General features: G+C 64.6%; 2 protein-coding genes across 2 annotated transcripts; both read right to left on the bottom strand.

Annotated features, from left to right (window-relative positions):
• Window positions 1–5,373: 5,373 nt before the first annotated feature.
• Window positions 5,374–11,911, bottom strand: MNEG_0887 (3-methylcrotonyl-CoA carboxylase alpha subunit; the record flags this gene model as incomplete). Its single annotated transcript, XM_014050631.1, has 18 exons — window positions 5,374–5,574; window positions 6,116–6,224; window positions 6,449–6,726; window positions 7,006–7,203; window positions 7,386–7,480; window positions 7,679–7,760; window positions 8,015–8,050; window positions 8,407–8,552; window positions 8,778–8,937; window positions 9,237–9,322; window positions 9,507–9,570; window positions 9,805–9,918; window positions 10,149–10,262; window positions 10,499–10,592; window positions 10,831–11,016; window positions 11,239–11,361; window positions 11,698–11,795; window positions 11,900–11,911. The coding sequence occupies 18 exons, from the start codon at window positions 11,909–11,911 to the stop codon at window positions 5,374–5,376; spliced, it is 2,196 nt and encodes a 731-aa protein (XP_013906085.1).
• A 5,223-nt stretch (window positions 11,912–17,134) lies between these two features.
• On the bottom strand, window positions 17,135–19,471 carry MNEG_0886 (hypothetical protein; the record flags this gene model as incomplete). Its single annotated transcript, XM_014050630.1, has 2 exons — window positions 17,135–18,838; window positions 18,977–19,471. The coding sequence occupies 2 exons, from the start codon at window positions 19,469–19,471 to the stop codon at window positions 17,135–17,137; spliced, it is 2,199 nt and encodes a 732-aa protein (XP_013906084.1).

Below are 19,471 nucleotides of genomic sequence, written 5' to 3'. Positions count from 1 at the left end.
CTGCAGGGCGCCGATTACGGGGGAGCTGCCCCTCAGCGTACCGCCAACTGTCACCACCCCAGAGCTTTGCAACCTGTGCGCAGACGCCTGCCCAGAGGCGCGCTGCCCAGACGAGCGCTGCCTGTGCCTTCTTCGCACCCTCGGTGTTGCGCTGGTGCTGCTGGGTGGTGTTATGCTGCCCAACGCAATTGCCTATAGCTCCGAGCGCGCTGCGAAAGCGCGCTACCTGTTTGCGCGCGGCCGCGTGCTGCACGTGCGCGCTTTGCCGCTCAAACGGCTGAATGTATGGCTGCGCCGCCGCGGCCTGTCCCCGGACTGGCGCATGCCGCCTCTGGTGCTGCTGGTGACTGCGCCGGTGGGGCTGTGGCTGGCGAGTGAGGCGCTCGTCCTGGCAACGCACCCCAGCTGCCGTTCCGCCGCCTGATCGGGCTGCTGACTTGGGGGAGACACAGTACTCTAGCCAACAGTTTGTTGCACGTTTTCTAAGGGAATGGCCTGGGCCTGCCATCGTCTAGGCATGCTGTGGTGCGTTGATTGAATGAATAGGCACAAGCAGCCCTTGGTGATATTCCTCGCTTCCTGCACTCCTACCCTCATGCATGCTACCACGTTGCTGTCTATTCAACGTGCTGTTTGGGCAGTTTTCTGCCCATGCCATTTTGCACCTAGCCAAAACACATCGCCACAATTGCTGTGTCACTGTTATCAGCATCGCTGGTCCAGGCAGCAATGGTGGGTAGGCACGACGACTTGTACTGGGTTGTTTACTCACACACCCTGCGTCTTTGTGCAATGCGCGACACCACAACCCGCATGGTTCCTAATACAGCTTTTGACTTGCCATCGGCTTGCACGCCACTTCTTGTACCGTGGTATTGAAGCAAGGCCCATATGCCAACCCACTGCTGACTGTCACCGTACGAAGCATGAATGAGGCACAAAGACGATGTGTTTCAAAAAGGTGTTTGCGCGTCATTGATGTGCTGGCAGCTTTATACGAATCAAATCCATCTGTCAAGGACCCCTCCTCCAACCCGCACAGATATGCCTGATCATGCGCTCCCAATGGCCCGTTGCAACCAAGTGCCGTCCTCGGCACGCCCGGTTTCTGTAAACCTCTGCACTGTGGTTTTGCACTGACCGCTGTTGTTGCGCTCGCCGTCCACAGGCTTGTACGGCTTCCCGCCTCTGTCCTTTGCAAAAGCACGCCTTGGTGTACGTCAGAACTCAGGGCAAATATCGTGCTGGTAGTACCTTGTTGCTCGATCATGCTTGCAACGGTTTGGTGCGGGTTCCAACGGATTGCCACTCTATGTGTGTGAATGTATGTGCACATCCTGCGAGGTGTTCGAACAGGTCAGCTGGCCATGTTTTGTGAGTGCCAACATTGCACATGAGCACACATGTTTTTGTCCAGCTCAAGCTTGTTTTCAGCTGTAACTGTCTAGCGTGCACCATCGTACTCGTTGTGGATGGCAGGGATGTCAGCACCAGGACAACAGACATGTGCAAGGCCGCGATGAGTGTCAGGCAAGGAGATCGATACACGCGCTGCGCACATGACTGCTCACAAGTTTGTGAAGCTCGCAAATACAGCTTTCCCCTTCTGTTTGCAGGCAGAGGTGAGGAAGGTTCGGCGGGGAGGGCAGCAATTCATGAGTGATGGGGGGGCCGCCGCCGGCCCTCGATGGCAACAGGATCTGATGGAGTACAAGGGGCTGCCATCAGCACTGGAGGAGGGCCCTGCCAAGAGAAAGTGCCGTTGCTGCCATCTCAGTACACCTCGCGCCCTGCAGGTGGACAAGCATCGCATACACACAACCGCCTGTGGCATGGTGACAAAGTGCTGGTGACACGGTGACGACGGCTTCTTCAACAGCTGACACCGAGGAGTCGAATCACATCCTCAGACCATGTATATGATACGTTGTCACCGCTGGTACAAGCTTTCAGGCGGATCTTCCGAGGGGTTGGCAAATTCTTTCTATGATGCATGGTACAGGCCAGCCAGATCAAAACGTCAAGCAGCCAGCTAGAAAATGGCAATATTCAGCAGTATAGCCTAGACTTACCCCGGCTCTGTTGTTTGGAGCGACTCGTCGTGCCCTGGCAGCGAGGGAACTCTGCGACGAAGCAGGCATGGCTGGGCCGTCTTCAAACAGAGAGGCAGATGGCAGGCCTAGCAGCCCCACAGATGGCAGCGGTGGGCTGGCAGCGTCCCGTGGCCACCTGCGAGAGGCACTCGCCAACCTGCGGTGATTGGCGGGCGCCGCGCCCTCGAGATGACGGGAATGGCGCAACGCTGGCCAAGGCCAGCACCTCGGCAGCAGAACCTGGGGGCCACACTCGGGCCAAACTCGGGCGTCGATTGAAGCCAAAGCACACATCCCAACAAAGCCCGCCAGCCTGCCTGAACCCCCGCAGCACACATCACACTGGCCACGTAGATCGCGTTGCTGCGCTGTGGCAGCGTTGCCAGACACTGCACGTCAGACTGTCAATCACGACCGCTTCAATGCCTGCAGGCTGCGCTTGGAGGACAAAGAGCTTGAAAGGGGATTCTGGCACCACCAGGCGACGGCTGGCTGCCGCTTTGACATCGCCACATGCCTCGTCAGCATCTGCTTGCAGCTGCAGGTCGGTCCATCGCGCCACGGCCGCCAGCACCGAGCTGAGCCTGTGTTGTTGGGTTGTTGGCATATTTTTGCAGCATGTGCTGAGTCAGCAAAGCGTGCCTGAGCAGCTGTGCTGCAACCCCAAACCAGCCTAGTCCCCATAGATGTTGCCATGGTTGCATAGCCCACGCACCAACACGAGCCGCACCACGCCCTCTCCCCTTCACCAGCTGGTCTTGTTGAGCATCGACGCCAGTGACGGTCGCACCTCCGCGCCGCTCACCGTCCTCGCGCCGCATCTGCTGCTGCTGGCCCTCGGGCTGCTGCAGCTCGCCGCCACATCCCTTGCGTGGCGCTGGTACACGCGCCACCGCGTTGCAGCGCAGGCGGCGATGCGCATGACGCGCACGGGAGGCCATCTCTACTGGACGGTGCTGTCCCAAAACAGCATCAGCTGGTGGCGCCGGCGCATGGCCAGCGAGCGCTCAGACCCTCGGAGAACTCTGGCCGTGTCGCTGCTGGCTGTGCCCCTGGCCTACCTGCAGAAACACATGATGCACCCAGTGCCCACAGTGCTGTTGCCGCCTTTCCTGGCCCTCGACGTGATAATCTTCCTCTCGGGATGGCTGGGAGTTGTGGGAGCGGCCTGGTCTGAGCCTATGATTGCTGACGTCACCGCACGGCTGTGCGGTGACGTGCGTTTCGTGCTGCTCTTGGTGGACCTGTCGGCAACGACCCTGCTCGGGTGCGTGTGCATGCAGCCGCGTGCGGCGAATGGGCGGGGTGCGCATGGAAGTTGCAGGTGGTGACAGCCCTAGCGCTGCAAGAACCAGGCTGCAGGCCCCGAGCACTGGGGCGGCGTGCCGAGGCTGTGGTCGTGGCATGGCGCCGTTGTTGTGGCAGTGAGCGCACCCAACAACACAGTGGAGCGCCTCAAGAACAGCAGGGCCCTCGTGTTGGTGCTGCCTGCGCCTCACAAAAGTGGCTCGACGACCGGCGGGGCTCCACCCCCACTTCCACGCCCCACGCCTCGCCAGGCACACAGCATGAGTTGTGTTTGGCGCGTGTCACACATCGTGACATGCAGGAACGGCCAGGAGCGTCCGCAGCTCATCCACATGACAGCCGCTGCCCCCACTCCACACGCCTTTTCACAGGGCGCCGATCATGGGGGAGCTGCCCCTCAGAGTGCCGTCAACCGCCACCACCCCAGAGCCCTGTAACATGGGCACGGAGGACTGCCCAGACGCGCGCTGCCCAGACGAGCGCTGCCTCTGCCTTCTGCGCACCCTGGCCGTCGCGATGGTGCTGCTGCTTGGTCTCATGCTGCCCAGCGCAATCACCTACAGCTCCGAGCGCGCTGCAAAAGCGCGCTACCTATGTGCGCGCGGCCACGCGCTGCGCGTGCAAGCTGCGCCGCTCGAGCGGCTGAGGGCATGGCTGCGCTGCCACAGGCTCTCCCCAGACTGGTGCACCCCGCCTCTGCTAGTGCTGCTGGTGACGGCGCCGGTGGGGCTGTGGCTGGCGAGTGAGGCGCTCGTCCTCGCAACGCACGCCAGCTGCCGCACCGCCGCCTAACTTGGCTGCTGACTACGGGGCAACACTGCAGTCCTGCCTTTCTTTGTGTCAGGCGATTATACCAAGGTGTGCAATCAACCATGTGGCACCAGAGCCGCCTCGATTCCTTTTGCACGCTCTAGCAGCACGTCTAGCAGCACGCACCCCTCAACCTCATTGCACACCTGCATTCTCCCAGGCTTCTTCCTACGCAAGGCACTTATCTTGTTGTTCGCTTTGCACCCCAGCAATTGCGACAACCGCTGCTGTGGGTTCAAGACAGCACTGAACCCAGCTGCTGACCGTGGGCACCCAAGGCCTGCCTGTTGACCATCTTGCATTTGATGAGGTGTCTGCATTTGTTGCCGCCGGCCTCCGACCGCCCACCCCTATGGCTATCAAAAGCTGGCACGCCTTCCGACTCCCCAACGGCTTGCCTCACAGGATTTGCCTGTGACGGCCAATGCTGCTTGCTGCATTGCCCAGTACCCAAAGCATGATGGTGATTGACAAGATTTTATTGGAGCCGCATCACTCAGCGTCTTGCAGCCCCTTTCGCACGGCAATACAACAAATGCGTTTGCAACAAGTAGCCTCCTCTTCTGCGCCCAGCATTGCAAGCCCCATTGACACCACGCATCGTCCCTGGTGCACCAGGGTTTTTCACCTGCCGCAATGCGTCCTGCACACCCAGCGCTGTGGCTGCTTCGCGCCCATTACAAGCTAGGCCGGCTGCTGCTTCCACCCCCGTCTCATCACACTGTGATTCATGTTTGACGATTGCAATGTTGCTGTCACAACCTTGGTGTTACTTTTGCGATGCACCAGAGTTGGAGGACAAGACACGAGCTGTAATGTGCTCACACCTTTCTCAATTCACACCAGCACTTAAGGCCACATGAAAGAAGCTAGATGGGCCTTAAGCACGACATGACGGTTGTGCCCGCACGTTAGCGTATGATACATACAGTACATTCATAGGCGGCGACAGCACATGACTCATGGGGCATAGTATGTATCAACACCAGGAGGATGATCTCAAGCCTGCCTCTCTGCTGCCCCGGGGTCTGTTGGGGCTAAATACATCCATCGCGTGGCAGAAACGTGCACATAAGCCACAGCCGCCAACCGTGGAACAGCCATTCATGCCACAGGTCTACGGCACCAATCCACCATTTTCCCACAGCCGGCCGCCTCCCCCTCAAGCCACGGCCCCGCCGCCCCCGCCCCCTTCCTCGCCCTCGCCATTAGCCACAACCCGCAGCAGCACCTGCCCCTCCAGTATCTGCGCGCCGGCGTGCAGCGCGCCCGCGCCGCGCACCACACCGGCGCGGGGGGAGGGCAGGGTGGTCTCCATCTTCATTGACTCCAGCACCAGCAGCGGCTGGCCCGCAGTGACTGCCTGCAGGAGTAAGGTTGCAGACGGGGTGCCAATTGGTCTGTATGTACGTGTCTGTGTATGCGTGTGTGTGGGGGGGCATCCACGTGGTATGCGTGTGTGTTCACACGCGGCGTGCGTGCGTGCGTGTGTGCGTGTGTGTGTATGTATGTGTGTATGTGTGTGCGTGCATGCATGCACGAGAGTGTAGTGTGTATGTGTGGGTGTGTGCATGCGCGAGAATGTATGCATGTGCCTTCACCACGAGAGCATGTGTGCGCGTGACGCTCTGTGCAAGTGTAAGCGATAACGGGTCGAGGGCACATGCAAGCAACGATGGGAGCGCTGGCAAAGCCCGTAAGCAAGCACCGTGCTGGCGCCGCATGGGGGCCTGCAGCTGTCCTGAACCCTCAAGCGGACATCAGGGGCCAGGCTGCATGGACCAGCTTGTCGAGCCGCCCTGCCAGCGCTTCACCTGTTGCAGGCCCCCGTCTGTGTGACAGCACACTGCACATCCCGAATCCCCGTTGCCCAATTATAATCCATTTTTCCAGTAACTGCGCACCTCCCCCTCGGCCACCAGCAGCTTGATAAGCTTCCCTGGCATGGGCGTCTTGACAGCCCCGGTTGTGGCGCCCACGGCGGCATCCTTGCTCCACTGCGGCACAGGCCACCTGCACGCAGCACCGGACAGCAAGGCCGCACTCACGGTCTGCGACCGGCGCCGCGCATTCTTGCCTGGGCTACCAGTCGTGTAGCACCACTGCTTGTCAGCTGCATCTCCCTCGTGGACTTCTGGAGTTCTGTGCCAGGCAGCATTCCCCTGCCCCGGCTCAGCGGCGGCCGCCCCCGCCACCTCAGCAACCATGCCAGGTCAGCAGGGCGTCTCGAGCCTCACCTGAATTCGTACGAATGGCCGCCCGCCCAGATCACGAGCACCTCCTCTTCCAAGTGAGGGTACAGCAGCGCGTCAGCCTCCAGCCGCCGCCCACCCACCTGCGCCGACACGCGCGCCGCCGCCGAGCCGTCCTGCATGACCCGCGCGCCGCCAAACACTCCGCTCGCGGCGACAGCGCCGAAGCCGGCGGCGCCGTTATTTGGGGCGGGATGGTCTGGGTTGAGGGTCACATGCTGCAGCAGCAGAGGTGCGTCGTGCGCGCCGCCGCAGCCGCGGACCTGGGGCCGTGTCGCAGGTTCGGGTTGGTCACGAGCGGCGGGCGGCAAGCGGCCAGGGTCGATGGCACGGGCAGGCGGGAAGCGGAGGGCTGGGGGCGCGACAGAAAAAGGGTGACTGCGGCACACATATAGCCGCCGCTAGCCTTGGACCAGGCCACTGCAGGACAGTCGCCAGCACCCCCTTCCAGCCCGCCTGCCCGTTTCCCCTTGATAGGAAAACACCGAGCGGCCCATCACCTGCCCTGCAAACATTTTCAGTCCCGTCAAAGTGCCCTTCACCTCAAAATCCCCGCCCGGCAGGTAGGCGACGTCCACCCGCAGCCCCCGCGCCGCGGCCCCCGCCTCCCCAGCCTCCATCTCCAGCCGCTTCGCGTGCGGCAGCCACAGCCGCTTCGCGTCGGGGATGGCCCAGGGGCCGGACGCCGCCGCGGGGCAGGCGTGGGCAGCCGCGGAGGCGGCCGAGGCCGCGCGTGCGGCCTGGCCAGGCCGCAGCGTGCAGTTGGGAGGTGATGCGGCGCAGTGGACACACTATACGCTGTGGATCGCCAGGGATGGATTTCCAAAAACGTGCGCATGTGACAGGAGGCAAGCTGGGGGCGGGCAGACAGGCGCGGATGGAAATGTGCACTGGTGTTTGTACAGCGGAGGCACCGCCCAACCTGCAGCTTGCAGCGCGCCACAACTGCCAGGGCCGCCACGTCCGGCGAGGGGGCTTCCGCTGCCAAGAGCTCCGACTGGTAGCGCTCTATGAACCCTGGATCAAGGCACGAGAAACGATGTCACAGGCCCACGCAGGGGTGCAGGTCGTCGGGGCGCGGCAGCACAGGGCGTGGCCGGTGTCCAAGGCAACGCGCACGCTGTGCCCCTGCCACCGCCCACGCCTCCGGATCCCCCCCCCACAAATCTATGCGTGCATGAGTGCGGCGACCCCATGCGTCAGCCATGTCCTCACCTGTATCCAGCTCGAGCCGTGCAAAGGCCGGGTGCGCCGCCACCCGCTGCAGGAACGCGAGGTTGGTGGGCAGCCCTGCCACCTGGCGATGCGTGGGCGGGAGCGGGGTGGGCATGGCGAAGCGGCGCGGCGCAGTAAGATGCGGACCGCTTGCAAAGCCGGGGCTTGCGCCAAAAAATGAACCTTTGAACCGTACACCAACGCAAAGCGTGGCAGCAGCGGCGCTGAAGGCGGTGCACGGCGTGGACGGGGTTGGGGGGAGGGCAAGCGGCGCGCTGAGCAAGGGGTGCGCCAACGGCTCGCCTGCGTCTGCGCCAGGGCCTTGCGCAGCGCCACCAGCGCAGAGGCGCGGTCGTCCGCCTTGACCACCACCTGTAAAGGGGTTGGTTGGTTGGGACTGTGTGTGTGTGTGTGTGTGTGCGCGCGCGCATGCGCCTGGCGTTGCTGCGGGCGCCAGGCGAGCACAGCTTTGCAGTGGCACAAGAGCCAGACGGGGCGAAGGAGCCATGAGCTTGGAGCGCAGCAGAATTGAAGATGATTGCGACGCGGCGGTCCAGCAAAAACGGCGCGACCAGCAAACACCCAAGACCGACGACACTGCAGCTGCATCAGCGCAGGCGACAAGGAATCCACGTGTGCGCCCAGGCCATTACCGCAACTGAGTAATACACGCACACACGCACGCGCGCACACACGTGCACGGGTGTGCACGCACACAAACCGCTCACCTTTGCTATCATGGGGTCGTAGTGTGTGCCCACCTCGTCCCCCTCAGCCACACCGCTGTCCACGCGCACAGCATCCAGGTGGCTGAACGCGCCGCTGCCGGGCGGCACGCGCCAGCGCCGCACGCGCCCGCCGCCGGGGAGGAAGCCTGGTCGGGGATCAGGGGCGAGGCATCACAAGTTGCGACGGGCGGGGCACGGGCACGCTGACAGCTGTTGTCCCATGCAGGCCGAACGAGGGCCTGTTTGCAGGGGCACAGCATAGACGAGGCACTTGCCAGCCAGCTGACACCCGTCGCAACTAGCGCCTACAGACCCCCCCCCCCCAACACACACACACACACATACGCAACCATCAGAACGGGTCCACACACCGCGCGAGGGGCTCTCCGCGTAGAGCCGCGCCTCGAGGGAGTGCCCCAGCGGCGCCGCCAGCTGCTGCTGGCGCACGGGCAGCTTCTCGCCAGCTGCCACCCTCAGCTGCAGCTCCACCAGGTCCAGGCCGGCCACGGCCTCTGTCACCGGGTGCTCCACCTGGGTGAGTCGTGGTGACGTCATTGAGCGGTCACAAGCTCAGAACCCGACCACGGGGAGGCAGGCAGGTTGAGTGAGGAAGGGGCGTGCTTGCTTGTGCGAGCAAATGATTAGGGCTTTATGTGTGTCGCGGGCTGCCGTGCTTTTGCAGAGGGGGCAGGCGAAAACCTAGGGGTGCCTTGTCTTGTCGTGCATTTGGCCAGCGGCTCCGCGCTACCCATGCTCGTTTGCCCTTGTATGATGGGCCTCTCAAATCGCAGCGCATGCAGCATTGATGATACAAGCTGTGTCCCGCCAACCCCCTCCAAACCTGCCTGCAGCCGCGTGTTCATCTCCATGAAGAAGAACTCCCCGCTGTCGCAGTCAAAGATGAATTCGACGGTGCCTGGAAGTTTGAGAGGCGAAAGGGCCGCAAGGATGGTCTCGATGGAATCTCTTCAACAAGCCTTGACCCCCAGACCCAACAAGCATCCTCCTTCTTCGCGGCAGCCGCGAGCGGGCGGGAGGGGAAATCAGCACGGACTGCGGCAGAGAATGGGCCGCCCAACCACACCCCGCACGCCTGGCACCTGCGCTGACGTAGCCGACGGCTCGCGCTGCGCGGACGGCAGCCTCCCCAAGGTGTGTGTGGACCTGAATGCCAGGGACGGCGGGGGCATGACTGGCAGGGTGAGCGGGCGCAAGGCAACAGCAACAGGCCGATGGCTCGCACATGATGTCCTTTCACCCCCCACCACAATCGCAGCAGGGCAACCTTGCACAAGCCCTCAACTGCAGGGGCCTCCCTTGAGCAAGCAGCAGGCCTCGCATGCGGGCGCTGCGGGCGCCGCCACCCCAGCCAGCTGTGGCTGGCGGGCCTGGGCTCACCTCTGGCGCCAGCCCCGGGGCGGGGGCCTCCTCCAGTACCTTCTGGTGGCGCCGCTGTACAGAGCAGTCGCGGTCAAACAGATACACCGCGCCGCCATGCAGGTCCGCCATCACCTGTCGCGCCGTGACGCGGCGACGGGCGGCAGGGGCAACGGTCGGCCGGCCAGCACGCGACGCCGGACACTGGGGGGCCGCCAAAACGCCCTTGACTCGAGCCCTGTGCCACACCCAACGCGGGCCGCACGGCGCTCCAATTTCAAGAGCTCGGCTCCGCAGGGCACCCCTGGTGCGAGTTGGTGGCGGCTAGGGCAGAGGAGAAGGGGCACCGAGCGTGGTGTGCCCACCTGCACCTCCACGTGTCGCGGCCGCGTGATGAAGCGCTCCAGCAGCAGCCTATCGTCGTTAAAGGCCGCCATGGCCTCGCGCCGCGCCGACGCCACCGCCGCCCCCAGCTCCCCCTTTGGCGGTCGACCCCGCCGTGAGCAAGGGTTGTGATAAGGGGCAGGGGCTGCCTCGAACGCGGCTGGTCAAACCTCCACATACTTCGACTAGGGGCAGCGGCCAAACGGCCTCGCGCAGGAGCGTGGCGGGCTGGTGGAACAGGCGCCCTGTCCTTGCAAGCACAAGAGCTGCGTTGACTTCGCCCGCGACGGTTTCCGGCTGCGGGTGATGCGCCGTGTTACAGCCCGCTCACCCTGCTGCGCGCGAGCTTCATGCCCTTGCCCCCGCCGCCAGAAACGGCCTTCACCAGCAGCGGGAAGCCCACCGCCTCCGCCTCGCGGATCAGCCTGCTTGGCAGGAAGCAATGGGCCAGCGGCAGGCGTGTGATGGGTTGGACTCGTGCTGGTGGTGGGCGGCTTGGGGGGTGGGGTCACCTGGCTGAGAGGGGGATGGCTCGGGTAGGCTGGGCAGTGATGTGCACAAGAATTCAGCATTCAAGGCCAGAGGCATTGGGAGGACCTCAGGTTTCTGTTGATCAAACAACAATGCTGCCACATCATGATGCAAACAACAACGAGGGCCCACCTCTCCTCCGCCTGCTCCTCCCCATGGTATCCTGGCACCACGGGCACCCCCGCCGCCGCCATGACAGCCTTCGCCTCCGCCTTGTCCCCCATGGATCGGATCGCGGCGGCTGGCGGGCCGACGAACTTGACGCCGCTCTCCTCGCAAGCCTCGGCAAAGGCGGCGTTCTCCGACAGGAAGCCGTAGCTGCGGGGCAGGAGGGCGCGCGTGTGCAGAGAGACGTGCTCGTGCGTGCTTGTGTTGGGTCGTGGTTGATGGTCCCTTCCTAAGTGGAGCCACAGGCACAAATGGCAAGAAACGTGTGTATTTGGCAGGCTGACAAAGGGTGGTGACAGAAAGCACGCCGCGGCTGCCTGGGCCAACCACCCAGGCCGGCCCCAGGCTAGCGAGCTCCTCCGGCCCCCGCACCCAGGGTGTATGGCGTCTGCCCCGGCGCGCCGCGCGGCCCCCAGCACCGCCCCCGCGTCCAGGTAGCTCTCCCGCGCCGCCGCCGGGCCGACGCAGTACGCCTCGTCAGCGAGTGCGACGTGCCTGGCAAGTGCACGGGGAGCCGGATGCGTGAGTCCTCGGCACGTGTGCCGACGGGCCGTGATCACAATGATAATTACGACATGCCAAGAAGTCCACTCATTAGGTGGGGCCCAAATGACGATCAGATAGCTGGAGGATATGCGGATTGGTCCAGAAGTGCCCCGGGTGGAGCTGCGTTTTGGAAGGCGCCCTGCCCTGCCGGCGGCTAAGCAGCCTTTGGCGGGCGGCGCATCGACCCGTGAGGGGCATCCCCCGCCCCCAAGAGGTGCGTGGGGGCCACTTGCGTGCGGCCGCAGCCAGCAGCGAGGCGCCGGCGCGCGCCGTGCCGCAGCGCACCTGGCGTGGCGATCGGCCTCCGAGAAAATGGCCACGGTGGGGATACCGAGGCGGCGGGCGCTGGACAGCACTCTGCACGCAATCTCCCCGCGGTTGGCCTGCGGAGCCAATGGCAACGCGGGGACATCAGTCCCTCGGCGGGCGTCCGCGGCGTGTGCGTGGTGATCTACTGCACGATCGTGCGCCGGCAATTGCAACGCACTGCTACACGCATTCGCGGACGCCGCACGTACCACCAGCAGCTTGGCTATCGCCGGTGGAGGTCTGGCGCTGCTCGCATTGCTGCTGTGTCGTGACGCGCCCAACGACTGCGACGCCACGTTCGAGCCGAGGCCACTACCCGTAGCATCTCTCGAAGTACACCTCTCAAGTCTCAGGCACAGGCCAAGGGGCTGCTTGCAGCGTCGCATCAAGGATCCCGCGGTGATTTTTGCCGCGTCAGCTGTACGTGGCTTCGCTGCCGATAGCAGGAATGATGTATGTACGCTTGGAAAATCATGTGACTATGTATGGCTCTGATATAGGCACTGCTGCGTCGTTGGTCGATTTCCACCTGGACGCCCAGGTGGCGGGTGCCGCTGTGCCTGCGTGTCCGGTGACGTGAGAATGAAGCTGCGGACACCTGGTGCGATCAGGGCGAGGCTCGAACATGTTGTTACTGCAGGGTAGCACGCGTATCCTGCACCTTGAGCATGCGCAGGGCCACATGGGGTGATGCAGCACATCTCTAAACAGCAGAGCTGAGCGAACCGACGTGGGTCGCTGTGCAGCTGGCAGTTCGCCGAATTGGTCATGGAACATTATCTGCGCACACAGCCCGCAACAAACAGAGCGGGCGTGTCTGCTCTGTAGCATGCAGCACAGCTTAAAAGCACCGCCAGGTTGCCCAGTCCCAGTCCGCGCCGCATCCCCAAATCACAGTCCAGTCAGCAGACAGCCAGGCCCTACTGCTGCTGATCTTAAGCCCTCCTCTTTCCTCCCTTCCGCTCGCGCGGTGATGATGCGCCCACCGCCGCAAGCCTCGGCACCACCACCTCAGCATCCACCCCCACGGCGTTGCTCTCGCGGCGTGCCCTCTTGGCGCTCTTCGCCCCGCCGCCCCCAGCTTCCGCATCCCAATCCTCCGGCAGCAGGCCCCACAGGGCCCCTTGGCGGACCTTTTTGAGGTATTCGAGGTGCTTTGGCGCGCCACGCGCGACCTGATGCTCGTTCATGTGTGCCAGGTGGGCCTCGCAGTACAGGACAACCACCAGCTGCACGGCTGAATACAGGCACCTGCCAGGTCGCAGTGCACAGGCCAAGCCGGGTCGTGGATGGGTTGTTAGCAGGTTGGGGCCGTCACAAGGCACGGAGCAGCCATCAGGAGCACTCAAGTGCTACATACGTATGCGCTGCAGGTAATTGCCATCTGCACATAGACTGTCCTGACCGGCACTGCATACTCGTCCCAAACCCTTCAACATCTGCGACACACACACAAACACACGCACACGCACACGCACACGCACACGCACACGCACACGCACACGTACACGTACACGTACACGCACACGCACACAGCGGCAGCAGCGGCGGCAGCGGCAGCAGCGGCAGCAGCGGCAGCAGCGGCAGCAGCGGCAGCACAGAGGACTGCGTGGTACGGCGTCACGCGTGGCGCACCATATCGCGGGCCACTCCATCCTCCAGGTGGCGCGGCCCCCAGAGATGGCGTACGCGTGGCTGAGCGCCTGCGACATCAGCGGCCCCGTCACGACCACGAGTGCCGCAAAGGCCGTGCGCTCCCAAACGTACACGCCAGGTGCCAAGACTGCAGGGCCGAAGCTCAGCAAGAAGTGAGCAAACTCGGCGCTGGGGGTGAAATAGGAGGGAGGCTGGCCGGGCGCCAGGTCGCAAATGCGGAGCAAGGGTGTTGCAGCAGGGCAGAGTTTCAGGGCTGCCGCAGGGCACTCCCAAGTGAGCGCAGCCGCTTGATCAACCAGGTGTTTTGCGCTGTCCGCGGTCACGCCGCGGCAGCCTGCCGCATGGCCAGGTAGCTGCAGCAGGTGGGTACTCTTGTATCGCACGTCGCCGGTGCAATCCCCACACAACCCTTGAACAACTGGTTGGTGCCTACGACACCAGGTGTCACGCCTGCGCGTATTCCTACCCACGCACCATCAACGGCAGCGACCACGCCAGGTGCAGGGGCCCTCTGTAGGTGCACGTCACCGGCCCGCACGCAAACTCCCAGCCGCACACTGCGGCGCCGCCTGCCTGCGCAGGGTCTGGCAGGCCAGGGAGCCACCTGAGGCGGAACCAGTCCGGTATGTATCCCAGTCCGAGGTAAGGCAGCCGCAGGGCGCCCAGGGCGCCGGCAAGCAGCCCCAGGCGGACTGCGAGGCGCGCCACGTCCTTGTTGGGCTCGAGGCGCAGGATGTAGGTGGTGATGCTGACGGGCTGGAAGCATATGTGCAGGTATGACAGCTGTATGTGTGTGTGTGCGTTTGGGGAGGGGGGTGGATTAAAGGGAGTGAAGGGAGTGAATGCAGTGAACCCGATGCAGTGAAGGGAGTTGATTCCAAGACAGGGGGAGGGCACGTAATTGAGGTCAAGGGTGCCTTCCTGTTGACGGAGATGAATGCTGTTAGCCGTGTCCGCAAAGGGGAACGATGTGTATAGCATGCCATTCTTGAACAATCAATGGGTCGACAATGGGAAGAAATATTGCAGCAGCTGTCATCCTTCCAAATCAAGATGCTCACGATGGTGATCAGCTGATTGGCGCGGCTGGAGCAGTCGTCTGCAACAAAGTGTCCTAGCAACTGTAGCAGCTCCATGAGTGCGAAAACAAAGAAAGCCTGGGTGCAATTTGGAAAGGGCAGGCAGGGTGGCAAGCTGTTGCTTGCTTAATTGGTTAACTTGTCAGTGTGGCTGCAAAAGCAGATGAGGGGCCGGGGGTGTGCAGCAGCCAGCCAGAGGGCGAGAATGGACTGGCACCACGGTCGTCGGGAGTTTGCAAGCCTGCATCAAGGTATCACCCACCACGGCGCCAGTGGCAGCCCGCACACCTGGGTCATTTGCCAGGGGCGTCCCCTCTTAACAAGCACGAGGCCCGTGCCCAGGTTCAGGGCCAGCATGGCGCCTGTGATTGGCTTTGTGAAACACATCCTGTTGGTGGTCTCGACCCTCCGGTGCAAAGCGTACAGGGGTGTGCGCAGGTGGTAGATGAGTCAGCGCTGACGGATGTGATGGTCCTCATGGCATGCAAATTTCAGCTACGGCAAACCAAAGAGGGGCATAAGTGTATGCCTGACACCCGCCCCAGCGTGCTTGTCGGCGTTTGCTCTCCTGCAAGTGCGTGCATGCGGCTGGTTCAAGTGCGCTGCGCTGCGGTGGCGTCAGCTGCCAAAGGCACACGGCAATCAATCTGCTCAGGCGTGCGTTTGTACGTGGCTCTATTGCTCACCGGAATACTCGCGGGGCACTGTGTCGACAGCTTGTCGGAGATCGGATCCAGGTGAGGCCTGGCTGAGGCATACCATTCGGAGTTAATAACATGCTAATGAACTGTCACTTGCACAACTCTTGCGAGCTGTCCGAACGGCCTCGCGCGGGGGCACCTCACTGGCTGCATCACTTGCCAGCAAGGCGGCCAGGTGCAACAATTTTCAGGCAAATTGGGCGATACGAGTGCAGTTCACAGCCACGAATCAGGAGATATATCATTGTCGTACGCGAGTCATGCGCCTGTGGATCCTTTGCCTTTGTTGCTGAACGTTCGTTGACTGCCTGTTGAAAGTTGCCTCAACGCCCTGCAACCGCACTGCCCCGCACGTAAGCAATGCGAGCAAGCGTTATTCAAGCTGGGCCCGCAGGACTGCGCGGGTGAGCCCCCTCCGCCCACCCGGGCTGTTGCTTTCAGCAAAGTTGCAGCAGCAGCCATAACGCAATCATTTGATGTACCGACCCTGACCGCTCCAACAGCAGCACAGGGCCCATGATCAGCCGCTGCAGCGGGCGCTCAAGCAACAAACGGGGACGCCCGTGGGAACGGCCCTTTTAACTGCTTGACCGCCCGCTGCCGTCTTCTTATGAGCTTGTGGCCCACAGGGAGGCGTTGTCCGCAAAAAAGGGGGGGGGGCTGGCCACTGCAGTGACGCGGCGGCCAGGTGTCGCCAGGGCCGCCCCGCGGGCGGGTTGCGAGTGGCGGGGCAGCAGGGCGCACTCTCATGACCCCACCACACTTGCCCGCGCTTGGACATGCCTATTTTCCCGTCTTCAGCCAGATCAGCGAACCTCTGCGGCACTCATTCCCGCACCTACCTGCCCGGCCCCCAGGCGCGGCCCCCGGTGGTCCCCTCCGGTCACCAGGCTGGCCACAGATGCTCAGGACCTTCGCGAGTCGTTCATGCAAAGGCAATTATCATATCAGCACACTCTGCTTGTATACCAGCCTACACAGGCCCGTGCGCGCCGCCAGGCAGGAAAGCATGCACTCCTGCACACGGGCAGGTTCTGTCGCCAACCTCGCAAGGTTGCTTATTGGAAGGAAGAGCTGCCGGCAGCATCAGCAAGGAGTCCCGGCACCTTGCGCGCCGCAGGCGTCCTGGTGCCGTACGCGCGCGAGCTGATGTTGTCGGGCACACGACACAGCCTGCGCCTTCTGCGCCTGCACCCCACCTGCTGCTGCTGATGGCACGCGCAGCCTCAGCGCCGGGTGCAGCCAGTAGCGAAGGCCGCTTCCTGCTGCGCCAACTTGGCTTGATGCCCGGGCTTGTGTTTGCAATCGCTGACGCGGCTTGCCACACGTGCACAGCCCGAGGACAGCCGCTCCTTGCAACTGTAGCAGCCCCCCCCCAAAGACATTGGGCTGAGACGTTTGAAACATGCATATTAAATTTCAGGTTTGAACATTTGCGATTTGGCTGAACGTTGCGAGCCAGCGACCTCGCTACGATTGTACTGCGGCCTTAGGCGCGCCGGCGCCGCCGCTGCTGCCGCTTGCGCCCCCTCCGCCCTGGCCGGCTGTCGCGCCCCTGCTGCCTGAGCACTCTTTATTGTGGCCGGCCTTCCAGTGAGCCTTGGCACACTGAGGGCCGCAGTACCTGCGTGCATGAACGCGCACGCACGCGCGCGTGTACATACGTGAATGTTGAGCTGCATTTGATACGTGCCCATACGCACACCCAGATGAGCATCCTAATCTGTGCCTCTGGGCGCTGCATGTGCGCTGTGCATGCAGCACGTGCAGCGCTGCGGCCCTCATTCCCCCTGGCTCCAACCCTCCCGCCCAGTGGTGTGCGGCTCGGCCCACGCCGCCAGGCGGGGGAGAGTTGATACGACATCGAAGGTCAAAACCAGCCCTGCCGTAGCGATGATGAGGCCATTCAGTGCAGTGACTAAAGGTGATAGGGGTGGGGGGAGGGCCAGGACAACAAGGGCCGAGGCTGCCCTGCACTCACCGCGGTATCCCACAGGCGCCGCACTTTTTGAATTTCAGGCCGTCTTGCGCTTGGCCTGCGCCGCAGGCGGCGCACGAGGTCCCCGCTTTCCGCCCCGCCGCCGGCGCAGCCGCCGCCCCCACCGCCGCGCCGGCGCCGCCCCCCAGGCCGCTCGCGGCCCCGCCGCGCAGCCGCCCGGCCTGCAGCGCCTCCAGCGCCGCGGCGGCGTTCGCGGCCGGGGTCGCGCCGCCCCGCTCGTCCCCGCCGCCGCTTTCGGACTTGGCAATGGCCCCCAGGGCAAGGGCAGCCCTTTCCCGCGCGACGGCTGCGTTCGGCGCGCGAAAGTTCATGCAGCAGGTCGCCTCCTCGCAGTCCTCGTCCGTGCACCGCATGCAGCCGCGCTCGGGCGGCAGGCTCGGATCGCCGCCTCCGATCATGTGCAGCAGCTGCAGCGCTGCGCCCGACATCGAGCCCGCGGGGCTGGCGTCGCCCGCGCCACCGATGGCCGACGCCGCCAGCCAGGCGAGCGCGCCGGGCGTCGCGGCCAGGTCGTGTTGTGCGGTGGGCGAGCTCAGCGCCACGATGCGCGCCCGGCTCAGCCCCTCCAAGCCGCCCGCCGCGAGTCCGCCCCACACAAGAGCCCGCAGCTCCGCATCCGAAGGCAGCGCCTCCGCGGCCGCGCCCCTCGCCGCCGCCGCCGCCGCGGCGGGCGCCGTGCAGGGGTCCCTGAGCGCATAGGCGACGGCGCCGAGCGCGCCGGCAACCTGGGCGCTCAGGGATGCGGGGCCGATGGGTGAGAGGTGACCTCTGGGGCGGCCGCCGCCGCCCGGCGCCGCAAACGCAGCGGTGCCGTCGCGCGCGGCGTCGACCAACACGCGCAGCGCGCCGCGCGTCGGCGCCGCGAGCTCGAGCGCCCACAGGCCCCCGCGGTCGACGGCGATGCAGAACGCCGCCAGCGCCGCCACATTGTGAAGCAGGTTTGCGCGGTCGGCGTCCCTCGCGCGGCCCTTGGCGCCCCACGCCGCGTGCAGCGCGGCGGCGACGGCCGCCGCGGAGCCCGGCGCCGACACGACCGGCGGCGGCCGCGTGGCGGGGGACGCCGCCGTATTGCGCACGGCGTCGAGCAGCAGGCCGGCGGCGAGGGCGGGGCACGCCGAGTGGCCGCCGGCCTCCAGAAGGGAGGGCGCCCCCGTCAGCACCGCCAGAAGCGACGCTTCCAGCGCTGCGGCGCTGCCCGCGGCCGCCCGCATCGCGTCGGGGTCGGCGTCGGACGCGCCTTGCAGCAGCTTCAGGCAGCAGCGCACGACGTCCTCGTCTCCGGGAGCCCAACGGCGGCCACCGCCGCCGGGCCGGACGCGGTTTGTCAGCAAAGCGAAGACTTGGCGCAGCGCGGGCGCGTGTGACGCCAGGTCACCAAACAGCAGTCTGTGCCCCTCGCCATCAATCGCAATCTGGATCGCTGTGACGAGCACGGTGGTCTCCTCCGCAGTGCGATCTCGCGCCCCCGCACGCGCCGCGGCCGCGAGCCGCGCGGCAACGGCGGCCCAAAGCAGGCGCCCCGCGCGCTCCCGCAAGAGCGCCGCGCCCAACGCAGCGGTGAGCCTGGCCGTGCGGGCGTAGTCGGGGCCTGTCAGGTGCACCGCGATCACAGCAAAGGGCTCGAAATGAAAGGGGCTGTCTAGCTGCGCGGCGCGCAGCAGGCCGGGCAGCGCCCCGGGTACCTTGGGTCGTGCGGGCGGGGGAGGGGGCCGGGTGAGGGGCTGGGCGTCCGGCGAAGTCGCGCTGCTTGCTTGTTTGAATCGACAGCTGGCTGTCGCTGGCGCAGGCTGCCATTAGACGAAGATCGCGGCGCCGCGCACCTGAAGCATCAAGGCAAATAGGTCGATGTCTGGCGCCCTGCGTGCCAGTATTGCGCCGCCCAGCAGCGCCGCGTGCTGGGCGAGCGTCACGTGCGGCCCATGGGGGTGGCAGCAGGGGCAGATGTCCGCGGCCGCCTCCCTGCAAGACTCCCACGGGGGCGCGGCGGCCGCGGCGCGCCCCGCTGTGGCGACGGCCTCGGCGAGCGCACGTACGGTCGCGGGCGTCGCGGCGGCGGGCGCGAGGCGAGGCTGCGCGGAGAGCCACACAAGGGCGTTGCCCAGGCCGGCGTAGCGGGCCATGTCGAGCGGCGCTGCGGCCAGCGCCTGTGCGAGCTCCGACACCACCTCCGGTGAGACGTGCGCGCCGCGCGAGGCGGCAAGGCGGTCGAGCTCCCTGAACTGGGGCCGCAGGCCGCCCATGCCGCCGGTGTGTGGGGCGGTGCCGGTCGCTTGCCGCCTAGAGGCGGCCTCGCGGAGCGCTGCGTCCAGGCTCAT

This window comes from Monoraphidium neglectum (genome assembly GCF_000611645.1).
Source record: "Monoraphidium neglectum strain SAG 48.87 unplaced genomic scaffold scaffold00080, whole genome shotgun sequence".
NCBI classification, from domain to species: Eukaryota; Viridiplantae; Chlorophyta; class Chlorophyceae; order Sphaeropleales; family Selenastraceae; genus Monoraphidium; species Monoraphidium neglectum.
Note: the sequence above shows the minus strand (reverse complement) of the source record. Positions and strands in the feature narration are given on the sequence as shown.